At 35.8% G+C, this 24,315-nt stretch overlaps 2 protein-coding genes across 2 annotated transcripts; one reads left to right on the top strand and one right to left on the bottom strand.

Annotated features, from left to right (window-relative positions):
• Positions 1-6: 6 nt before the first annotated feature.
• Positions 7-896, bottom strand: LOC135652134 (non-specific lipid-transfer protein-like). Its single transcript, XM_065172869.1, has 2 exons — positions 491-896; positions 7-245 (listed from the first exon to the last, which is right to left on the bottom strand). Exons 1-2 carry the CDS (start codon positions 832-834, stop codon positions 236-238), a joined length of 354 nt encoding a protein of 117 aa, XP_065028941.1. The 5' UTR covers positions 835-896; the 3' UTR covers positions 7-235.
• Positions 897-4,014: 3,118 nt separating this feature from the next.
• On the top strand, positions 4,015-22,911 carry LOC135653381 (uncharacterized). Its single transcript, XM_065175306.1, has 17 exons — positions 4,015-4,343; positions 4,572-4,720; positions 6,176-6,274; positions 8,161-8,252; positions 9,511-9,611; positions 11,868-11,958; positions 14,514-14,572; positions 14,673-14,793; positions 14,893-14,961; positions 15,141-15,193; positions 16,525-16,633; positions 18,736-18,906; positions 19,006-19,164; positions 19,321-19,413; positions 19,489-19,665; positions 20,637-20,851; positions 22,027-22,911. The coding sequence occupies exons 1-17, from the start codon at positions 4,159-4,161 to the stop codon at positions 22,370-22,372; spliced, it is 2,289 nt and encodes a 762-aa protein (XP_065031378.1). The 5' UTR covers positions 4,015-4,158; the 3' UTR covers positions 22,373-22,911.
• The last annotated feature ends 1,404 nt before the right edge of the window (positions 22,912-24,315 follow it).

The following is a 24,315-nucleotide window of genomic DNA, read 5'->3' as shown; positions in this document are numbered from 1 at the left end:
ACAGACTAAAGAGTAACTCAATCTTTTGTTTAATGGAACTCATATTATATAGATAGTAACGGTGCTACAAGTCCCAACCCACTGGAACAGTAGCATTGACAGCAGCACAGAGATCAAAGCTACAATAATGCTGAGAGCGCTCCCACACAAATTGATGACACGGTGCAGACAACAGTCCCACCTTATTAGATAGAACTCACTACCTTAAACGCCTTCTTCAGGTTAAATCAGCAGCTCACCTCACCCTGCAAAAGATCAAATAAGAAAGCTTAGTATTGATGCAAACCCACACAGTTTCTTGTAGATGTGCGTGCAAGGTTTAGCCTTCGCTGGGAGAGTACGATTTTGGAGTTTGGTCGAGTCACGCATGATGTGTTATTAGAGTTTATTCCATGCAAGACTTGTCCGAGCTGTCAACTAAGGCAGCTCTCAGTTGTTTTAGGTCTTTGTGTATGATCGGTAATGTTTGGCATGGTGATCAGGCACTTGCCGAGAGCAGTCGGTGGAGGGGCTGATGCGGTAGGGGACATTGATGCCGCACTTGCTCGGGATCCCGGCGATGAGACCGGGCTGAATCCCCGAGACGCCGGCGGCGGATCTCTTGAGGCAGTTGCAGGTGGCCTGGCGGTCCGGTGTGGTCTGGGCGGCGCCGTTGAGTGCCCTCACCCCGCTGCAGCATCCTTCTGTGAGAGGCCCCGTGCCCTGGGCGTAGCCAAGGCAGGGAATGAGGTAGGAGATTATCTGGCCGCAGCCGATCGCGGCTTGCGCCGTGTTCGGCGCGGCGAGGAGAAGGCAGGCGAGCGCCACTGCCAGGAGAGCACTGGAGGAAGCCATGGCTACGTCCCTCTTCTTGTCTCCGTGTGTCTGTAACTCTAGAAAGGTGGTGGAGGGACTGGCTTACCATGGTGGTGCTTTTATAGTGGAGGAAACATGATCAGAAGCAGGTTAGCTGGGAGTTGGGTCCATGAGACATAATGATGGAAACTACATTGATCTTTAGATCTACCTTTGACGTTACATCCTAGACAGGGAAGCCAGTGAAATCAGTGAATGAAGGAACCGTGAATGGTTTGAACAAGTTCATCTCATTCATAGTAATTTGTCCTCAAACAAGTGAGATGACCTCTGAGGAACACAAGAGAGCAATAAATGTGGTGCAGAAGAGGACCAACCTGAGCTGGCTCATGAGACTGGGACTTCGTCTTCAACTCTCTAACAGCAGTGTCGTAGTCTTTGATATAGGGTGTCTTGAAAGCTCTTGGTTCGGTAAGAATGCGTCAGATAAGGATGAAGCCATTGGAAGCAGTAACAAAGACGAGCTTGTGGATTCATGGATTAAATACTTTGATCTACCGCAGTGGGTAGATTTTAATGCGTTGAAAGAGGACCAGTGGACGGAGTTATTATGTCAGGTCCTGAGTCTATACATTTGCTCAGATTCTGCACGGATTTGTCGGTTCTCTATGATCATCTTCTTCATAGAATGGGTAGAATTCACCCTGCACAGGTTAGGAAACAGTCGGTATTTACAAGGGTGAGATTACTTTGGAATTTTACTAGCTGAAGTAGATGAAAAATCCTTTTACACTCAAAAACACTATACGTGTAGCTCTAAATTTGAGTCTAATATATTTGATTTTGTATGATTGAAATATTTGGACATATACTATAATAGTTACTTTTATTTAAGATCATAACATAAATCATGGATGTTGTTAAAAGAATATATTGGATATTTTTCAAATAATTTAATTTGTTTTTTATTCATTGTATCTAATTAAAATTTTAAGATAGGATCGTAATACAAGTTTAAGTCAAGGATTCATTACATGTCAAAATCTAGATCGACTTGTTTCGACACAGAAGGAAAAGAGTTTTGGGAAGAACATGTAGATATGAGAATCAAACTGAATCTAACAGAGCAATGGAATCGAAATATCATTTTAGATTCTTTAAAAGACCAAATAAATAAAAAATAGCTCCAATAAATCTTTTCCAGAATCAAATTAAATTATGATTATACATAATTCTTATATCATAAATTAGAAATAATAAATAAAAAAATTATCAAATCATTGTCTTAATGGATCACTCCATTATAGTCGAGTCGTCATCAATCCACAGATAGAGAGAGTATAAATGAAACTCGTGAATGAGAGGTGGGAGAGGAGAGGATGACGATCAAATAATTTTAGCTTCTAAAATCAATAAATATTTTTTCTATCTCATACTTTTATTTATGATGTAAGAAAGAGTTTAGAATCTCGATCTAATAAACAAAATAGATCAAGAATTATTATAATTATCACCACTATCAAAAAAATTGGACTGAACATAAATAACAAAATTTACATAACAATATTAGTTAATGATTCTTCTGAAATAAACTTCTAAAAAGTCATTTGATGAATCGTATTGAAATATGTATATTGTTAACATATAATAATATTACTTATTATATTGTATGTATTGTATCACTGTGCCATTCAATTCATACTATTCTCTTAACGATAGCTATATAATATAGTGGATATAAAACAATTATGATAAAAATAATTGGTAGACATGATAATAATTAATTTGATCCATGATAAAAAAAAATGCTAATAATCTAAAATCAAATATTTTATAAAAATTAGTAGACACGAGAAAAAAAATTGTGTTTGGCTTATAAACATATATTTTTCGATCATGATATTATTATTTTTTTGAGATTTATAGGTGTATGATTTGACATGCTAACGATCTACATCGACTGTCCCTAAACAATCTCTTCAACTCCTATTAAATCTGTAATTAAATTTTTGTTGTTGTTAATCCATTAATATGTATATTCAAATTTATCATATTTTCAATGAAATTCTAAATATGAGTTTGACAATGTTCACTTATAAGCGCAAGAGTATAAATATTGTTATGTTGATATTATTAATCTACAATAGAGAGGCAATAATCATGATAGTTAGATATTTATATTTATATTCAATATTTTTTTTAAAATATGAATGATGATTTGAGCTAATTAATTTACGGTGATCTATTAAGATCTTTATCAATTAAGTTAACTAGTTCATAGTTTTAGCTAATAAAATCAATGAGGATGAAAGTAAATCATAATATTAACTTATTTTTATATAACCAATAAATAGTTTTAGTTTTTAAAATCAATAAGTACTGCTTTTGATATGAGAAAGAGTTAAAGAATCTCCTCCAAATAAATAAATAGATAAAAAATAGCATAATTATCACCACTTCAAAAGAAAAAAAAAGACTGAGCAAAAATAATAAAATTTACACAATGGTCTTAGTTAATCATTTTTCTCAAATAAACATATAAAAAGTTATTCAATGAATTGTGTTAAAATATGTTTTATTGTATAAATTTTGTAGAATTACCTAAGCGATAAAAATAAGAAAGAGGATGATAATAACATAAGTGATAAAAATAAGCATGATAGATAGACAAAAGAAAGATATGATAGTAGACGAACGAGAAGAGTGACAATATAAGAAAAAATGAGAGAAAAATAAATATAAAAAAAAAGAAGATTAACAGAGGACGAGGGAGATGATGGCGACCAGTGACAAGAGAGAAGAGATTATATAACGAAATGATTTTATCTTTTCATGAAAAAAAAAATCTGATTTAGAATCATAAGTGATCATTCGTCATATCGATTCAGATTTTTGATATATTATATTCAGAACAGAGTACAATATAGAGATATATGACAATGCTGATCGGTAGTGGATCGGATCTTTCGCCTCGAATCCGATTAGGAAAAAGAAGATAGAGAGCACTCAAGTGGAGGAGATAGCGGAAGGGCTCGAAGTTGGATTCCTGAAAGCGGGAGGGAAAAGACAGTTAACGGATCGATCGAAAGAAAACATATTCGTTAGCAAAGAACCAAAAGAAAATTTTTGATTCGACTGTGATCACGACCGTTCGTTTCACCGATTTAATGTAATCTCAACCGTCAGTCTATTGAACACGTCGCCTCTTTTAGGGAAACAGCCGCCGTCACCGCGCATTTAGGCGTCAACGATTTACATACTCGTTTGCCGCTGTCGCCGGTGGTTCTCTCCCTTCGCTTCTCGATCTCCCGTCTGCCGCCCTCGCCGCCTTTCCTCGTCGTTTCGTCGCCGCCGGTTGCCGACATGGGAAAGAGCGTCGGCCGTGGCGGTTCTTACGAGGCTAAACCCAAGGAGAAACCCTCCCCAGTCTCCTCCCACAAAGATGAGGCATGCGTCGACGCCGTCATCCAGAAGCGCACCCCCCTTCCCGAGTCCATCGAAGCCCAGCAGAAGGCGGAGCGCCTCAAACTCGACGGGGAACCCATTAGGTACGTGTTCTTTCCCTTTAGTTTAAGGTTCCTGGTCTTTTCTAAGTCTAAGGCAAACTGGACAATCAACTAGAAGTCTAGAACAGTATTAATTGGTTCAACATTTTTTTCGAGTGAGTTGTTGATGAGATATTCTCTAGGGTTTAAGAGAGTAATCCAGGATTCGAGAAAGTCAAAGGAAAACAATCTAAAAAGCATTTGTGATGTTTTTGCATTTGAGGTCATCAGGTCCACCTCCATAAACTCTACATCCAAAGGAGGAGGGAACATCAGGTCCACCTCCATCAATGGCGTGAAGCTCTACTCCCTCTCGAGCCAGCGCTCCGTGGCCACTTGGCTTCCGCCCAAGAAGCTCAGAGCCCTTCGCAAAGACAAAGGTATCTTCTCTTACATCCTCTCTCTCGTTTTATTATCATGTTCGCCTTCTTCTTGGTAGAAGACTTTCGACCTCGCAGTTAACTATTGAAATTATGTTTGCTGTTGACGTTCTTAAGAGAATTTTTTATCAGAAACACCTCTCTGTTCATCAGCGAAAAAAATTTGACTTGTTCTAAACTAATGGCTCATTGTATTAAGATTTACTATATGATTTAGAAAGAGGAGATCTTGGAACAGAAGGTAATTTGGAACAAAGGTAAAGGAAAACACTTGATGGATTTTTTGTTGAGTTTGAGGTACCCTGCCTTCTGCTATGTGGATGCACTTCTCGATGTTGGTGTCGAGGTACTCCTCGTTGTTGTACAAGGGGAGTTTGGCCTTGGGTTTAGCGTCAGGAACGGCTATGGATGGTTCTCTCTATCATGGTGTCAATTAGTGGTGCCAATAGGATGGATAAGGGATGGTGAGGGAAGCAGAGGGTAGACCGGAGACCAAAGGGACAGAGCCACTAATTTCAGTAGCAATGAAACATATAAATCGTGGTTGATATATGCATTGTGTGAGACTGCTGTTGTTTCCCCTTAAAACAAGGACCAATGTGTTTGAAGGAAGATGGTTAGTGATGGTTTAATTGTATTGATTTGGTGAATTTCAATGGCTTTGATTACATCTGATACAGATTTTCCTTTTATCCCCTGATAAATACACCTTTGTGAAATTTGATATATAGCTAAGAAGAGCATTTGAAATTAATTAAGTTCTCAGAATATCTTTGAGCAATCATTTATCAAATTCTATAAAAATGATACCTACTGTATTCTCTGGATACAATAGATTAATCCAAATTTAGCTGCAAATCCAGGGATAATAGCGAAGATTGCTCTATCGGTCTCTACCATGTTTACTGTCATTGATTAATTGCTACGTCATAGAACAACATGATAATCTCTTCTCTTTTAACACATGACTTTTTGCTCCCTCCTGTACCCACTTTTGAGCTGTATATATAAATTTGTCATTCATGTTACATATGTTCAAACTATATTGACTGCTATCGTGTTTTGGTGTTACCTTTTTCTTGTTTTGCTCCTGAACTTAGTTATTACTTATAACGACACTTATACCCTTTTACTGTCTTGGGATATCAGATAGTAAGGAAAAAGACATTTTCTTTATTGACCAAGTCAAGGTTGGATTTTCAGTTCATTACCTTTCTGTCACATATTATATTGCATTTTATATTTCAACTCAATGCAAATCTTCTTTTCTTTTATTTAACAAATTCCCAGCAACTGCAGAAACATCAAAGACGTTGTTGAACAAATTTGAGATTTATTGTTAAAGATTTGTTCTTTATTCTTATTTTATACAAGTCTCGTTATCCTGTTTTCTATATTTGTCTGACAAATTTTCTGAGCTTATTTGATTAAGATTTTTCATGAATCATCAAACAGATTACATGCAGAGGGTGGACTTAATTCAAGATTTAAGATTTGAGACTGCAACTACCAAGATAAAGGTGACTCCTGATGGTGACTATGTCATTGCATCAGGTATGAATAGCTAAATTAACATGTGTTGATAACTTTTATGTACAAATATATTTTCTATTAGATTTCTGTTTGTTTTGCCTTTGTGTATATGTGTCTATGTGTTTATGCACTGACATATGAATGCATGTGTACATGCCCATGATGGATTGTCTTAACATATTATCTATTTTTGTTCTTGCTCCTCTGCATAATCTGTTTCTGACTATTTAAAACATGTTATGCTAATATTTATGACTTAATATGTGAAATTTTTTATATTGTGATGGAGTATGCATTATATTTGGATTTTGGAATAATAATAAATTTCTAACCGACATAAATCACTTTCTTACTTATGCTTTCTCCAACTTTTAAGCATACAAAACTTGACCTGTAACATTTCATTGTCAAAAATTTTAAGTATGCTACTCATTAGAATAAGTTATTGTCAACTATGTTAGTGAGTTGATTTTAGAAAAAATCTACTTAAAATTTCTTGATCCCAAATGTCTCCATGATTGCTGCTATTCTCTTTGTTTGAATGGCTTGGGCCTTACGCCTAATACCGTTCCTATTTCATACACCTTGGCTGCGTTGTTAATAATAAAATAATAAAAGAAAAATATGTACTATTTTGCCTCTACCATTATTTATGGCCACATCTTTCCCTTTGGTTTTTTGGTCGGTGGCAAATGTTTAGAGATATGAAATGAGTCTCTTGGAGGTATAGCTGCTGAAACTACAATGAAAATTTGCACAGATGACGAAACTGAGATTCAGAAAACTGATTGTACTGGTCGATATGGGTTAGCTTTTCTCTGTTCGAGCCAAGTTGGTACATGGACTGGACAATTTCGTTGCATCCGGTTGAAATTTGATCCAGCATATATAACTGTATCAGGTGGTAGACCTACCACCACACATATTTTGCTTTTTCTTGGTTTGCTTTCTTTCCTTCTTTCTTCCACATGCTCTCTCTCTTAGGCATCTTTCTTATGGTTCTCTCTTTCTCTCGTCTTCCTCCTTGTCGAATCACTGCTGTTGCTTCCTCCTGTCTGCCTCATCGCTGCTACCTTGTTCTGTTTGTTGCATCGCAGCCAACCCCCCTCCCTTCCTTTCTGAATGATTCTCCTCCTTCCCCACCTCTTCTCTTCTAATCTCAAGATGAGTATGGGTATTGTGTACTCTTTCAACTTGGGTTAGTGGCCACCTCCTTGATCCAAACTGATCACCTACACATGGTATGCCCCATTGTACAGGTACTGAACTGGTCCACTCAAAGTACTTGTGTCAGTGTCGAAACTAGTCTTAGAACCATGGATGGAACTTGTGAAGGTGACTTTGAAGTTCATGATTGAGAAATGAAGTCTATTAGAGATGCTTCAGTATTTGAATATGCAGATTTACCTTTCAGTTGATCTGCTATATCCTAGCACAGCATGTTGGTGGCTTCATTTATGCATACTTTATGTTGATTTTTTTATTGCGAGCCATAAGCTTGGATGGGGTTGCATTAGATAACAGACCATTGTATTTTTTTTTCATATCTTAGGGAAAAAAGTTAGTTGGGAGTTGAGACAATATGGATTGTTGTTCTTTAACCTATTCTTGTCAGCTGAATAAGGTATAAAAAATCAAAGAAGAATTGAGTTTGCTTCTTTTACTTGAGTTTTACCTTTTGATTCGAAGTGCTGAGTTGCTAGCATCACTATGACTAATGCCAATTCAACCTGTCTTGTTGTCCATGATCGTTAGGCCCAATCCATGTATGAGCTCATTCTTGTCACATCCTTGACATGATTGTATAATGTCACTTGATTTAAAATATATAAAGGTCTGAAAACACTTGTCTTATTCACTGTTTGGATCTCTATATGCTTATCATATGCAGTAAATTCTGATGTTAGGTATTTATCCTCCTCAAGTTAAAGTGTTTGAGCTGAGAGAATTGTCATTGAAGTTTGAAAGGCACCTTGTTTCAGAAATTATTAATTTTCAGGTATTTTACTAGCTTTACTTCTATGTGTTTTCTGCAACTCGGGTTTTCTAGGATATATAGTTTTACTAATGTAACAGAGAGGTCATATTTTGCATTTGTTTTGGGTTAATCTTCTAAATGTTTACCTTTTTAATTTGGTGATTTGTAAATTGTTTATATTTGATTGCATGGTTAGTTAGCTTCTTTACTAAATTGATCTTGATGTCAGAGCCAAGATACATATCAAACTGGACCAGAAGAAAGCCAATGTACTTTGACTGTGTTAGAATGAATTCCAGACCATTATATTGGATCATATTTGTCATCTTTTTGGGTCTGTTTTGGAGTTTTGGGTTAATTGTTGCTGAATCAGATGTAGGCAGAATAAATTTGTACTCGAGTAGTCAAGTATGTTTCAAGGTTTAAACAATTGAAAATATTTTACTTGTTTTCTCTGTTGTTCCAAGTTCAGGTTGAGTTTGAATAATGTCATGTGAGCAGTCAGTTGATTGATGGCTGTGCCAAATTTCAAAGTCCTGTATAAAAATCTTAAGTTTGGAATTGATTGCAGTAGTTACCAAATACCAAGTAGATAGATTTTTAAGGTCTTAGTTCAGTATGTTGTAAGTTTGGTTTCTCTGACCAAGTGATGCAACTAAGGTTCTAATTTAGTCCATATAGTAGGTAAAGTTAGATTTTATCATAGGCTAAGTCAACAATTTAAATTGTAAGTTTGAAATGAGTAACATCTTTTGTAAAGCTGAAACATACAACAAATGGACTAAAATATTAAGAAAATTGTCAGTTGAGCTCTCCTGTAAAGAAGCTGAGACTAGATATTAGATGATGCTGTAAATTCCATATTGTGTCATGCTCAATTTTCCAGAAAGTGCCATAGGTAAGATTGATCATCAAATGCCTGTTTTATATATATATATATATATATATATATATATATATATATATATATATATATATATATATATATATATATATATATATATATATATTTATAATTTTGTTACCAGCTAGGCTGCTACCAACATGTTACATTTGAACTTTGTTCTTAAGTATAGTTTTTGTTTGGATGGTTCTGTTGTTTGTGGTTCTTCTAATGCTTTGCGTTGTGTCTGTTAGTTGGTTTCATACGATGGATTCAACTACATTGTTGTAGTTCTTATTCTATGCATGCAACAGATTGGTTCCATATGATAAATTTTGTTGTTATCATCTTTATCGTTAAATATTTCTGCATGAACTAATAGGAAATTTTGAACAGGTACTAGCTGATGACTATTCAAAAATTGCATTTCTGTGTGCTGATCGATCCGTGTGTCTACATGCAAAATATGGAAGTCACTACAGCTTAAGGATTCCACGGTTGGTCAACAGACTGATAAAAAATTAATTTTCAAGATATTAAATTCACTTTTTTCTCTTGGCCACAATTTCATTTTCTTTCTGGATGGTAACTATTTTGTACCATGATGTTGCCGGTATATGTTTTTATTATTATTTTATCAAGTATCTTTGCTGCCTTTATGTTTGTCTGCTTATATTGAACAGAAACTTATTCTTCAAAGCTAAATCATGCATAATTGGGACTAATTTGTTTAGTTTGACATGTGATTTGCGTGATTTAACAGCACATCCATGGGCTTAAATGACAAAGGGAACTGTTATTTCCTAAGCTGGCTCAAGAATGAGACAATTTGGGGTTTCTGCTAATCTCAGCCGATTAAAGATGAGATGAACCTGAGCCTTCTACTAAACTCACCATGAACAAAAATATCAATTTTTTCCATTTCAGTCAGTTTTTGGTTGGTTTTCATGGTTCTTTAAGACAAACTTCTATAATAAGTCTGAAGGACAATAGGTTCATAACTAATTCGTCAGATATTGGGAAAATTTATCTCCCTTGTTAAGACTTGTTATGCTGCATTTTTTTTTTTTCTGTTGATAGGTCTCCTAGGTTGTGTGTTGGTCCAATGTTGTTTAGAGGTGCTCGAGCAATTGCCTAGGTGTCAATTAAGATGCTAGGAATCGTAGAGGCCTGTCTAATTAAGATGCTAGGAATCCTAGGTGCCTGTCTTGGTTCTGCATGGCTACAGACTCGATTCCCCCAAATTTGATCCAAAAACTGTTTGGCAGTAGGATCTGATCCAAGTCAATAACTGTTCAAGATCAAGGGCTTGTGCCTTAGGATTTATGGTCAAGGGATTCATCCATCAGTGGCCTCTATCATATTTGCTTGCAGGTAGGTCCCTTCTTTTCTTCCCTCCTCTCTCCCTTCGCTTCCTCTATCCTCTCTCTTCTTTCACCTCTCTCTTTGTGGATGCTCCGTCGCCACTGTCCTCTATTCACACTTCCTCTCTTCCCTTCCTTTCCTTGCATCCAGCATCCCTAGCATCCATGAGAGATGGTTGGGGAGATGGGTTCAAACATGTTGATGTTGTTTTTTGCATGATGACAATTTGACATGGGTGTTGCAGTAAGGTTACTAGCATTGGGAAACAAGGTCATACTTTAGACGACGAGCAAGACTAAAGTGCAAAAGCATCAAGTTCAAGGGTAGTGGACGTAGAAGTGGAGGAAGTTGATTTTGACAAAACAAAAGAATAGATGATGGATATAAAACAAGCGGGAGAGCAGATGAGAACATGTATGATGTTGATGATGTTGTGGATCTTGATGATCATTAGATTTGTTGGATTGGTAGATGTTTGAATTTTTATTTTGATGATTGAGTGTTCTATAGATGGCTACACACGTGATTTGGTGTTTGTAGTCATCTTGCATACGTAATGATATCTCATGTTTGGATTAAAGTTTTAAATTCAATATTTGTCTATATAATATCTCATTTATGATCTGACAAAAAACTTGAGACAACATATTGAGGGTTGCTTTTATATTCCACCTAAAATTGACAAACATGTTAAAACCTAGGAAGGAGAACAAATGAGCATGATAATAATTTTACAAAAATATTCTAAAGTAAACCTCATGAAGCTTATGTTTTGGTGACTTGTTAATTATTCAATATTGGAAGGAGATAAAATCTTTGTGCTTCCTTTGGAAGGAGGCTAAATCACAATCTGTTAATTGGCCTTCCTTGCAGTAATCTGGACGAACTGTAGCTAGCAGCTGCATTTTTATTTAGGTGGTTAGGCTTACTCTCTTGAGCTGGCATTTCCTAGCTCCTGGTGCCTATGGGATTTTGTTCTAGGCCACATTGATAGGTCTTAGAGGACCACCTATGTATCAAAGCTTTACTTTTAGGTGGCTTCTTATTTATTATTATTACTTTGATCAAAGGCTTAAAAAATAAGGTAGCTTGAAGAATTTAGTGGTTTCATTTATATGTTCAAACTATAAATCATTTATGTATATTTTGCTGTTCTGTCATGTGTCTTTTATTAAAGGATCTAGCAATTTATTCTTTAGCTGGAACCTCCCCCTTTTCTCTCCCTCTTTTTTCTGTCAGAAAAAAAATCATTTTATGGTTATTATGAAATTTGCTTCCTGGTTCTATTTACATGAAATATGCTTGCAGCATTGCTCCTTTTGCTTCAAAAATCTTGGCTTATATTTTGAGTATAGCATCATTCTAATTACTGGCTTTACTATTGTTAGGATGGGGAGAGATATTGCTTATGACAGTTGGTCCTGTGACTTGCTATGTGCTGCTTCATCCCCAGATCTTTACAGGATTAATTTGGAGCAGGTTAATTATAAAGTTTTTGTAATGAATTTAAATACTTTACTACTTTATTTCTTTTTAAGCCGTTGGTTTGAGATGTCAAAAAAAATAAATGCATTGAGCTGTGGCAGGGTGACATATATCTGATTTCTGTAATAGTTAAACTAAAATGAAGTATTTTCGTTGATTTCTTCTCTTATTCCTCCATTCCTTTTCCTTTGGTGTCTGAAGAAGAGTGCAAGTTTTTTTTTTTCTTGTTCTGGTGGAACTTTGGTTTGTTGTATGGTAGCCACATCTCATTTGTATGCATAAGTCATTTAGAATTGATTGCTTGACATGGGATTCATGATACTTTGGGACTAGGAAAACCACGTACTTCTAGAGTATATTGGCATGTGCTAGAGATGAGACTACTTTAGCATCTTACTAAATTTATTTTATGTTAGATATGGTAGAGTGGTAACAAAAACTCAAATTGTCAGTGGTTAAGAAATTCACTACAATAACATGCTCTACCCTTTTTTTTTAATATATGATCAGTAAGGTTTCTTGTTCGGTATTCATAGCTATGTATGTGCTGTTCCATGAACAAAACATGTTTTAACATGGAGTATGTGCTCCTTATTTCTTGTTTAGAGGAAAATCAGTTCAAAAACACTGAAGCAGTTAACTGCCTTAGAGCTTTCCCCCCTTTTTTCAACTGAAAGCCTGTTTTGCGTCCGAAGGATAGGGGCTCAGTGTGTTGCTACAGTGAGAGAGTGTAGACTGAACTACAAATCTAGTTTCGGTTTTGGACATGTACCATATTTTGTATTCTGTATTGGCAGTGATACCTTATTGGTTGTACATTTGCTTGGATTGACCAGGAAATTAGGACAAATGACCTCTTCCCAAAAGATGATAAGAAACAAAAACATGGGAAGGGGGACTAACCTTTTCCTTCTCTCCTCTTTTACTATGGCCACCTCAGATTTGATGGGAAAGGCATGTGCAAGAAGTTTCAAGAGAGAAGGGGTCTTTTGCAATGTCTTTCATGATCAAAAGTTACCTCTACTGGTATGCCCAAGGAAACAACAAAGTTAGATTTTTAGTCAGTTGTTAAACTTTCAATTGGGTTTGGCTTTTCCAAGTTTGGGGCATTCGTCATGTGTCCTCATTTAGAGTGGTATGTTGCACTTGATACAGACTATATACCACAAGTTTAGAATTCCCAAATTGAACATCTTCTCCACCTGGTGCAAAAAATCCTTGCTCCCAAATGGTTCTTTTCATATGATAGTGCGTTAATAGGAATCTCCGTTGGCTACTATATAAGCGGTAGTCAATTATTTCTGTTCTTTTCTTCTGTTTGTCCTTTTCTTGATTCACTCTAATGGCTGCACTGATATGGTGTCATTGATGCCAATGGCATATATAGATTTCGCCAAGTTGTTGGAGCACCATGTACTGTGGTGATAATATCCTTATGATCGAAGCATCTTAATGTACAAGAAAGCCTCCTTCAGGCAGTTGAAGAGAAAATATAGTAATGTCATTTCCCAATAACTTGTGGGGTGTTTTGTTAATGGGTTCAATATACACGAGAAATAGAAGGACTATAAATACACAAATGCATGCCTGTCACAAGCTAGCAGGGTCCATGTTGTTCCATGCCCAGGTTCTGTGACAAGTATTGTGGCATGGTATGTATTCATTAGATCAATACTTCAATGATTGTTGTTGCAACAGTCATCCTAACAAGTAACAACATATAGGGTTTGACTACATGGATCCATTACAGCAGGCTCTGTTATCACAGGTAATGAAGTGTCAGCATCTATTGTTTTGTAAGTCTTCACTGGACTTTTTCTTCTCTTCCTAAAATTTCTGTTTCGAATTCAGTTACACATGGACTTAAGATCTTTTTGGGGCATGTTCTGGCGAACTTTTTGGAATCCTGCTCATCTTATCCTTATTGAAGATACATCTAATTTAGACTGGATTTTATCTTTCTTTGAAACATCAATCATCCATCTCATTGTCCTTAAACCTTCTGCACCAACTTCTAATTTTTAATTTCTTAACTTTGATTATCAAATTGGTACTTGTTAAGTCATCATATATATATTTTCCTTTTAGTTGAGTAATATGGGAATGTGCAACATTTGTGGACGCAATTCACATGACTGTACTATTTTATTCTGTGAACAATGTACTGTTTCATTTGTTCATTTTGGGTATATATTTTTTTGTACTATTTGCTAGAACTTTTAGTTGCTGGAATGCTGCTCGGTGTTAGCCTGCACTAACCAGGCTTGAACTTCATATGGGTGATTTGTTGTATATTTTCCTCCAAATAACTTCTGCTTGTAATAACCATGATTTCTCTGCATGCTGAGCCTTGTTCCCATTTTGATGTCTTGCTTTCCACTAAGTTGTGATACATGCAAAGAGGGATGCCAGCCCATAATTATTGGCATGTGATAGAACAGGCGCCATACTTATATGTGAATGATGGTGATCCTAGAAAATGGATAATATACAGATTTTACTGATCCTCTATTGTTTAAAAGATTCTAATCTGCTTTTCTAATTGGCAGGGACGTTTTTTGTTATCACTCAACAGTCAATCACCAGCTATAAATGTTGTTTCTCGAAGGTGGTTCAGTGTGCTATTTGTTTCTAGCTTCTACTTTAAGTTTAGTTGTATATATACACAATTATTGTCCATAATCTAATATATTTTTTTGGTAAATTAGCACTGTTCATGGGCTTGTTGCTTGTGGTGGTGAGGATGGTGCTGTAGAGTGCTTTGACTTGAGGAAGAAATCGTCTGTTGGTAGAATTAATGCTGTTGCACCTATTGGTGATTTTGGTCATGTAGGCATCTGTAACCAGTCATTTCTCTAATAATGCAATGCTAGTGTCCGTCTTCTTTGTTTTTTGATATATTTGCTTCTTTTCTGCTGCAAATTTCAGGAAGTTACCGCTTTGCAATTTGATCGTGCTCAGGGTTACCTAATGGCTGTTGGCAACAGCGCAGGAAAGGTATTCATATATTGTGTAAATGGAATTATAAATCCTTTTCTATGTTTCACAGATTCGAGTAATTTCTTCTAAAAGTTTGGTCATTGTAATCATCCCTCTGCAATAGTAAGGTCATGTTATTTTTCATGATTTATCCTGAATAATGCTTGTTTCCTTTCTATTCCATGTTGAAAATGCAGGTATCAATTTATGACCTGCGTATGTCTGATCCAGTACGAGTCAAGGATCACATGTGAGTACTTTTATGAATTATTCAACTTTGTGGTGGATGTTAAAATGAAGTTAGAAAGCAAAATGCATATTTATGTTAGTGGCATAAATGCACCTTTGGTGTATGGAGAACTTTCAATGCATGCACACAAACATAGGCACACACTTGTGTCAATATAACACACACACACACACAAGTATTATATGCATGTGTGATGCATCGACATCAAATGTGCATGAATATGTGAATACATATTATCCTTATATTATCCTCATATATTGACATGTGTATGTATGTAAATACACATAGATATGTTTGTGCACACACCAAGACAAAGACACACATATACTGTCAGGAGTCTTTGTGTACTGGGCCATCTTTGTACCAAAAGAAATATTCACATGCAGACATGGAGATAGAGAGGAAGTGAATTTTTTGGGACACCAAAATATATCTTCTAATTAAGTGTAAGTTATGACTTTGCTACTGAAGTACCAAATATGGTTTTTAGCATCACTCTATACACTAAAACTGCGATTGATGTTCCACATCCTGATTCACAGTTTCTCTCTTCATGTTTTGTATATTACGTGGTTTGTGGAAATTGGAAAGTTCCATAGAGATAACCAACTGAGCACGAACAAAGTCCATGCAAGATACTTCTACTGAAGCACTTAACAGTGACATATCAACCAATGCGGAGTTTTCCAGTTACCTTCATTGATTTTGGTCTAATTTAATAGATAACTATCAACTTGTAAGGCTTAGTAAGTGATTGAATGCACTGGTTAAAATATTTAATTAACTTAACACACATCTCATGAGCCAAGCTAAATGGTGCATGTACTTGAACTTGCGTCCTTATCAGCAGGTATAGTGTCTAGATTGTAGATCTGACTGCAGAATTTTTTAGACTATCTGGCAACTGTCTATGAATGGGGTATTACCCAAAATGCTGAGATCTGCCTCAAAAAGATATCTGAAAGCTGAGATAGAATCACCTAAGTTTAATGCCTCAAGATTTACGAAATATTTTATACATGTTTAAGTATGCATATATGCACAGCTAGATATATGACCATTTTAAGCTATCAAGCTTGAGCCAGCTGTAGGTTAGCTAAGCTCGGTTTACTTTTGGTTGGTTTAACTGTCAAGTTTTGCAAGTTGAATTTTGATCTCATGCTAGTTTATGGGCCCTATAATTTCATAGATGTATATATATCTTGATCTTCCATTTATATTATGCATGGGTAAGTCAGTGTGCATATGAACTGTACATGCTTGATTGTGTATATTACAGTTTATGCCACTTGCAGTTTGTTGTGGCTGATGATCTTTTGATCACTTCATAGGTATGGTAGTCCGATATTAAATATCAAGTGGCACCAGACTCTCAATTCAGCTGAACCAAAAATAATTTCTACAGATAGTCATATTGTTAGAGTATGGGATCCCAACACGGTGAGCACTTTTGTTTTTCAGTGCATTATCTTATTGTTGGAATTTCGTATGTCACGTCTGACTTGCATATTTAATTATTTGTTTGCATATGTTTTATATAGCTTATGAGCTCAGTCAATTATGGACATCTACCTTTTAGTATGTTGTATACTCTGTTACCTTTGTTAAGTGATTGGTGGCTTTGTGTATCATGACCTCTGAAAGACTTGAAACAAGCTCAGGTTTTTGAAGCAAGTTATTGGTATTGTTTGAAAGTATAATGCATCTTCTCTTTTTATGCATCTTATAATAAACCTTGGAATCTATAGTAGCAGTTGCTATTTGAACACTTGCAGATATTCGTAGTTAGTTCCAACTTTCAGTATTTTCTCAAATTGTTTGATTTCTAATTAACTATTAAATTAAATTGTCATTGAAATCTAATGGTCTTGAGTCTTGACTTAGTTGAGGGAAATTTGTGGTTATCTTTGGAATTACCATGTTTTGTATTTAATGTTGATCTATTGATGATGAATAAGATGGATATATGATTTTAAATATGATATGTAATCTCATTTATAGTAACCATTTATATTAAACACATAATAGTTAATGAAGCTGAATTGATGATTTACTGGATCTCTCTTTACAAGTTTTTGTTTTCTTTCTATATTTGTGAAGCATCATATTATAGGTGACTTCTTTCTCATTGATCTTATGTTAAACTGCACAAAGAATGTTGAAGATCCGACATACATATATTGTATACATATATAATCATATTCATGTATGTGCACATATTATATATATATATATATATATATATATATATATATATATATATATATATATTGTGTGTGTGTGTAGAGAGAGATTTTTAACATTAATAATCTTAAGGTTGTGTGTGGTTCTGGGTTAAGGGGGTTCATGCAGGTCGTTATTGGCTTAACCCATTAAATGATATGGAGTCAAGAAGTGTTAAATAAAAGTGGTCAAGGACTTCATAATCCATCAAACTGGTGGGTTAAGATAGCCATCTTTCATTTTTCTTTGCTAATTCATTTAACTCACCAAGCTAGGTTAGTAAACAAAAAAAGTATTGAGTTGGTTACCCAGGTTAGATTAAATTAACCTTGTTCTTTTAACTTCAAATTAATTATAGCCTAATTGAGGTTTCACTTGATAAAATATGATAAAGACTTGAAATGAATAGTCATTTGCAATGGAAGCTTATAGTCATAGATCTCGTGTTATATGTCACTAGACATCTGAAGAATAAAATTACCTTGCCAGGAGTACTTACCAAAATATGTTACTAGCTCTTTTTTTTTCCCAAAGAATTACTCAATATTAAGAACTGATGGTGCATAGATGCAGCAATTGTTGAAGAATTTATCTCAATCTTGATAACTAATATAGGATTATAGTGGATGTTGCCATGTTTCAATTTATGAAATTTGCAAAATACGCCCAAATTTTGAATGAGAAATACAGTAGAATGGTCCTGCATCAAGTTCTCGATGTAAAACCAAAATACGTATGAATGAATTATTTTTGTATTAAGTGTTTTCATGCAATTATCATATTTTAGATCTATGCTTCATCTGCTCATCACTCTGTCATGTTGATGATCTAAAAAAAAGTGTAATTATATTGCTTTGAAGCCTGCATAAAAGTTGAATATTATGCTGCAAATGATTATTCTTAGTATCACTGTTTTGGTTATTCTCCCAGTGCTATCATATGTAACTCGTTAAAATTACTGTTATACAAGGTGTCCGTGGTTTACACAATTTTAAGATTGGCACATGCATGTGTTCCTCCTTTGAGGTTTTACTTGAGGTAGCTTTGACTTTTATGAAATATGATCACTCACAAGAAGCTGCATTATTGCATGGCTGGCTTCTTATCAACTTGGTTTTCATATTTTTGCCAAGCTCATCATCCTTTGGTCACACACAGGCTTTAATTATACTGTAGAAAACAGACTGCAGCTGACTTTTTTTTGGATAATACAGATATGATGAACAAACATGTTCCCTGCCAATCCTAATTTCTAACACTACTCTTCCAAAATTTACTAACAAACTCTGACATGCTTGGCTTAACCAATTCATTAACAGGGTGAGAATATGACCAGCATAGAACCGAACTCTGGTGCTATCAATGATATATGTGTTTTCAATGAGAGTGGCTTGATGTTACTGGCTTTAGACAGCAGCCAGATACCAGCCTACTTCGTACCTGCTCTTGGCCCTGCCCCGAAGTGGTGCTCGTACCTAGAAAACCTGACGGTGTTGTAGCTTTACCTATTGCAGCTTCTTTTCTAAAGTTTCAAATTCTTTTGGCACCTTTATGTGCTGAAGCTCATTGTCATTTCTACTCTCTTATAGGAAGAAATGGAGGAAGGGTCACAAATGACCATTTATGATGATTTCAAATTTTTAACTAAAGAAGAGGTTGAACGTCTGAAACTTACTAATTTGATTGGCACCAATCTCTTGAGGGCCTACATGCATGGTTTCTTTATTGATTATCGGCTATATAAGAAGGTAATGATGCTTCTGACGTTTTCTTTTAAAAGAAAAGAATTGAAAAAAATCTGTCAAATTCTTGGACCGTTTCTTTGAGAAAAATCTTATAAAATTAGTAGCCACTAATTTCATTCCTGCTGATGCCTTCTTTTCACTGTAATTTTGATCATGCAGGCAAAGGCTTTGGTGGATCCTTTTGCATATGATGAATACAGAGAGAAACAGAAGAAAGAGAAGATGGAGGCTAAACAAGCCTCACGTATTACGGTACTTTCTCTTCTTTGGTTTGCTTTTCTGCTGTTAAATGTGCACTTAGTGAAAGATTCCTGTTCTGTTTTGCAGATACAGAAAAGGCTGCCTAAAGTAAATAGGCTCCTTGCAGCTCGCTTGCATATTGCAGAAGAAAGTGAAATGGAGAATATGGATGACACAGTTGGAAAAAAGAAATCAAAGAAAAACAGAAGATTAACTAGTGATATCCTTAGAGATACACGTTTTGCAGCAATGTTTGAGAATAAGGTATATGCAGAATATGTTATGACAAACACCATAAGCATTTCTTTTCCTAGAAGATCTAGAACACAATTTGCATCTAATACATTCATCTAATAGTGATGGATATTCAAAGATTTATATATATCCTTAGCAGAAACATAGTAGTCCATAATGTTTCTTAAGCATCTAAACTAAGAAATAGTTTAATGAGTGGAACCAAACTGTTAGTCTTCTGACTACCAATTGGCTCACACAATCTGAGTATCTTTTCTACCTCATAAATTATTTATTAAGTTCACTGGATTTGCTTCTTAATTGAGTTGAAGTGGTTGTTAATTGTTAGGTTCATGTGTTGATCTTTGTTTCTACCACCTACTAGTATTTTGTCATTGAATCAAATTCTTAGCCTGTTCCACTTATATTCAATCATGGCTTATCATACCTCCTGATTAAGAGTTCGTTCTTGTATGAAATAATAAGAGGATGGCACAGTGACCTGAAAGTTCATATTCAACTTCATTATCTTCCTCTAAAAGAAGAATGAAGTTGCAAAAGTTATGTTTACTGCAATGTAACTGATATCCTGAACATGGAAAAGGTTAATTTTAACATCTCTATAAATAAATGAACCAACATGTATGAATAATGATCTGTTTAATTTTCTACAGAAAGTGTCATTAATATATTTTGCTGTTAGCTTTCTTGGACTTCTTTCCAAGATTCCAAAAGTACTGATTTGTCATAGCAGTATTGAAGTATCTATCAAATGCTTGATGCAACCAAAACATTCAGCTCCTAGAAGATTTTTTATCATTGGTTATGTTTCTGTGCTCATATGGTTTCCAGTTTCCAGTATACTGAATGCGCAAAAAATAAGTTTCTTTAGCTTTCTAAAAATGGTTCTTTTTAGTTTAGCTACCCATTTTTTATGCTTGTTCTTTGCATGTCTTGTAGTAGTGTCTTCTAAATTTTGTATGATTGGGCTGTACTTTCAGGACTTTGAAGTGGATGAACTGTCACAAGAGTTCCTTTCCCTTCATCCCCAATCTTCTAAGAAGCATCCCTCCCTGATCGAGGAACATTTTGAGCCTGTAAAGGAGGATTGGGAAGAGCAGGGGACCAGTGATTCTAATGCTTCAATAGCTTCGCAGGAATCAGAAGATGAGCTTGACACGGATGAGAATACAGTTAAGAAGTCGAAGCGCATGAGGTGAACTCCTGGGATTCTTTATGATTATAATGTTGTTTTACTTATATTGACATAATGGTATGATGAATTGGGTACTTCAATGTGCACCATTCTTTGACAGTTTTATGGCACAATTGAATATTTAAACCACGTGGGAACTGTTAGTGTTAGTTTCATCCCTGAAACTATGCCATATGCTTTTCTCACAATTCACAAACAAATCAAGAACATGATTGAACTGCACTTATGTTTCATTAATAAGGAAGATGGGTCAGGTATCATACTTAAGCATTATTAAATTTGTTATTTGGTTTTTTGGCTATTACATCTATTTAGGTGATCAGCGTTTGAGTCACTGAAACATTTTCTTTTCTTGCAATAATGTTTTCCAAAGCCTGCATCGGTGGAGTCTTGTTCACGGAGCTATTCTATGTTTTTATATGAAGTAATCAGGCTGCACATATTGAATTAATGGATAACTTAACTATGTTCTCCTTTTTTTCCTTCTACCCACCTAAGCTATTTCATGCAATTCCTTTTTTCTTTAAACAGAGAGAGAATTCTTACTGTATCCCTGTAGAAAATTTAGTTTCTATTTTTCATGAGGCAGTCACTAAAATTTAACAGGAAAATTTTTTTTAAAGCATCTAAAGTGATCTGTTCTTTCTGATGATAGGGCCATTGTATAATACTGTTCTCTTTCTGAGGTCAATGTAGGATGGTTCAAATCAGTGATAATTAACATAGTACTGGTTGGACATTATCTGCATATGGATGCTTGCACTTAAGGTGCTCTGTGCTTCCCATGTGCCTTTGCACTCCTAACATTTGTGCTCCCATTAGCCCACTGGTACAGTATGATATGCATGAGTGTTTTAGCTTTTCACAGGTGTTTCTAGTTGAGTCAGTTTTTGGCCGGGGCCAGGTTAGAGTCTGATCACTTGCTGGTAGAGATTATAGGGAACCTAAATTGCAATAAGAGAATTTTCTTTTGTATTGTCTATGAAACTACATTAAGTTATACTTTTAAATGTCTAACCTTGTGAAAAGATTTTTGACATTTTATCTACATAAAATTCCAACACTATTTCCTGCTGAGATGGCACTTTAGAGGTCCACAGAGACAATATTTTGCACAAAATACGGAAGATACCAAAGATGTTTTATCTATATCCTAACGTAATGATTTCTTTTAGGTTATATGAGGTGAAGGACGAACGCCATGCCGAAGCATTTTTAAGGAGTGTCTCTCTGGCCAAGGAGGATGCCCTTCCTCTTGGAGAGAGGGTTGCTGCTCTTGAGAAACAACAATCAGTTGGTACTCTGAATGATGTGAAATTTGGACCTGGTGGCTCACGGCAAATCTCTTTTACCTCCAAAAGCTCAAAGAGACAGAAAGTTGAGCAGCCTGAAGAGGGAAAAAGAAGGGGAATCCAGTCCCTAGGATTAAAGCGAAGTAAATCAGAATTTTATGCTATGGGAAAGCAAGGTGGTAGAGGGCGACGTGGTCACGGCAGGGGCCGTGGAAGGGGGAGGAGATAAAGTTGGTCAATTCAACTGCCATCCGACTAGCTGGACGGTTGAGGCATCCGGGTGGCTTTCCACAGGTTACTGATGCCCTCCTCACCAGCAATATGCACATGATTTACTGCTTGAATCAGGTGGTACTATATATACATATATGGAGAACGAAATTGGTCAAATACGTAGAGCACCTTTTGATCTGCTCTGGCATACATGAATTGTGAAATGCAGAAGAATTGGCATACGATGTTCAGAGTAGACTGTTGTTCTTGGTGTTTCTCTTGACTGAAGGGTTCCAAGACTGCGATCAATTTTGTAGATCAAGCGAGTCTTTATCGATCAGTAGTATTTCTGCTTTGTCAGCTATGAACCAGAGCGTCCACAAGGCTTTTTTGTTTAATAGTTTATCAAATTATATTGGTTTCATGGCTCATCTCGGTAATCTTTTTAAGATAGCATCTTGGTTGAACTATTAGAAAATATGTGAATGAGTACGATATGTTAAAAATCAGTAACATTTCACTGATGCCAAAAGTAAGCATCGGGGTTTGGTTAAACTCTTTGTTAATGTTTTGCTGAGCAGGATTCTTCTGTTGTCTCATTTTCTTGCCCAAACCTATGTTTTTCTAAGGCGCAGACCAAATACTTAGAGGATGGTTGATGCTTGTTTTTGTCGATCTGACATGGCAGCCGAATGATGGCTCCAACATCTTTTATTCAACCATCTGTTGATTTCTTTTTATTTTTGGCTGCTGTTGTTGTGGTCTGTACTTTGGATGAAAAAGCAAAATGAAGAAAGATTGTACTTTGCAAATGATTTTGCTGGGTTTAAAGACTGAAGCTAGAAAATTTTACAAGCTCTGATATATTATGGAATATAGTTACAGGATGGTCATGTAAGGAAAAAGCAGGTGAATGGTATGTGTTTTATAGTTTGTCTGCGTTAGTTGTGATTAATGTTGGATTTTATCATTGAATCTTGATGTATAACAGTTGCTTGGGTAAGTAAAGAATGGAATCTTCACCTTTCTAAATCAATGGAAAAGCTTAATGGCTTTTCCATTGATTTAGAAAATTAATGGCTCAATTATTCAACTATAATATTTTAAAAATAACATAAGTTTATTAAAAAAAATACAATAACTGATATAGAAGTCATTTTATTTGGTAGTTTGTGTTTCTAAACAAATATGGATAATGTTTTGTTTTCCTATGTTGGTTATTAGATTTTGAATCAATTTGACTCATTTATCATGTTTTTAAATAGATTCATAATATCTTAATGATAGTATTGATGAGGGTAATAATGACAATAAGACTCATGTCAGTTGTCCCTGATGACGCCTCGCGTCTCGGTTGACCTAACAGCACCTGGTCAAACAGACCGGAACGTCGGTCGAGACATATTAACATCCTGCTTAGGCTCGATCCTTTACGCCATGCCAACATCGCTGTCAGACGTTGTCGGGAGTACGATCCTACTCGCTGCAAGTGGGCACATCAGGCAATGACAACATTCACTATAAAAACCCCTGTGCGTCCAGGCGAGGGGGAGTACTATCCACTGACTTGACCGTCGGAGGGGTCGGGTCGAGCCCCTCAACCCGACCTGTGTGCAGGTGCGAAGACGGAGCGCCTCCCACCGTGTGTCCAAGCGAGGAGTCCCTCCCCGGTGAAAATAGCGGCTGCCCCATCACGATCAAACTACCGCAGTCGGCTACCTCAACAGTCTCAAGGGTCGTCCTAGGAAGATCCTCAATCATTCGGACCCGAACCCAACCGCGTCGGCCATGAGGCCACGACTTAAAATTATTGACTCCAACAAGTATAAAAAATAATATAAGACTATTAAAAAATAACATTCATGATATATTTATTTGTTGTTTTATTTTGCATGGTACAACAAGCTTCAATTGTGGTCAGCGTGCCTCTAAATGACATGCATGTTAATAAGTAGATAG

Source organism: Musa acuminata, chromosome BXJ3-11 (genome assembly GCF_036884655.1).
Source record: "Musa acuminata AAA Group cultivar baxijiao chromosome BXJ3-11, Cavendish_Baxijiao_AAA, whole genome shotgun sequence".
Classification (NCBI taxonomy): Eukaryota; Viridiplantae; Streptophyta; class Magnoliopsida; order Zingiberales; family Musaceae; genus Musa; species Musa acuminata.
Note: the sequence above shows the minus strand (reverse complement) of the source record. Positions and strands in the feature narration are given on the sequence as shown.

Excerpts from the sequence above, each read along its gene's own strand:
- LOC135652134 (XM_065172869.1), bottom strand. The coding sequence starts at position 834 with ATGGCTTCCTCCAGTGCTCTCCTGGCAGTGGCGCTCGCCTGCCTTCTC.
- LOC135653381 (XM_065175306.1), top strand. The coding sequence starts at position 4,159 with ATGGGAAAGAGCGTCGGCCGTGGCGGTTCTTACGAGGCTAAACCCAAG. Across the intron at positions 15,194-16,524 it reads GTACGAGTCAAGGATCACAT|GTATGGTAGTCCGATATTAA; the intron begins GTGAGTACTTTT and ends ATCACTTCATAG. Across the intron at positions 20,852-22,026 it reads AAGAAGTCGAAGCGCATGAG|GTTATATGAGGTGAAGGACG; the intron begins GTGAACTCCTGG and ends GATTTCTTTTAG.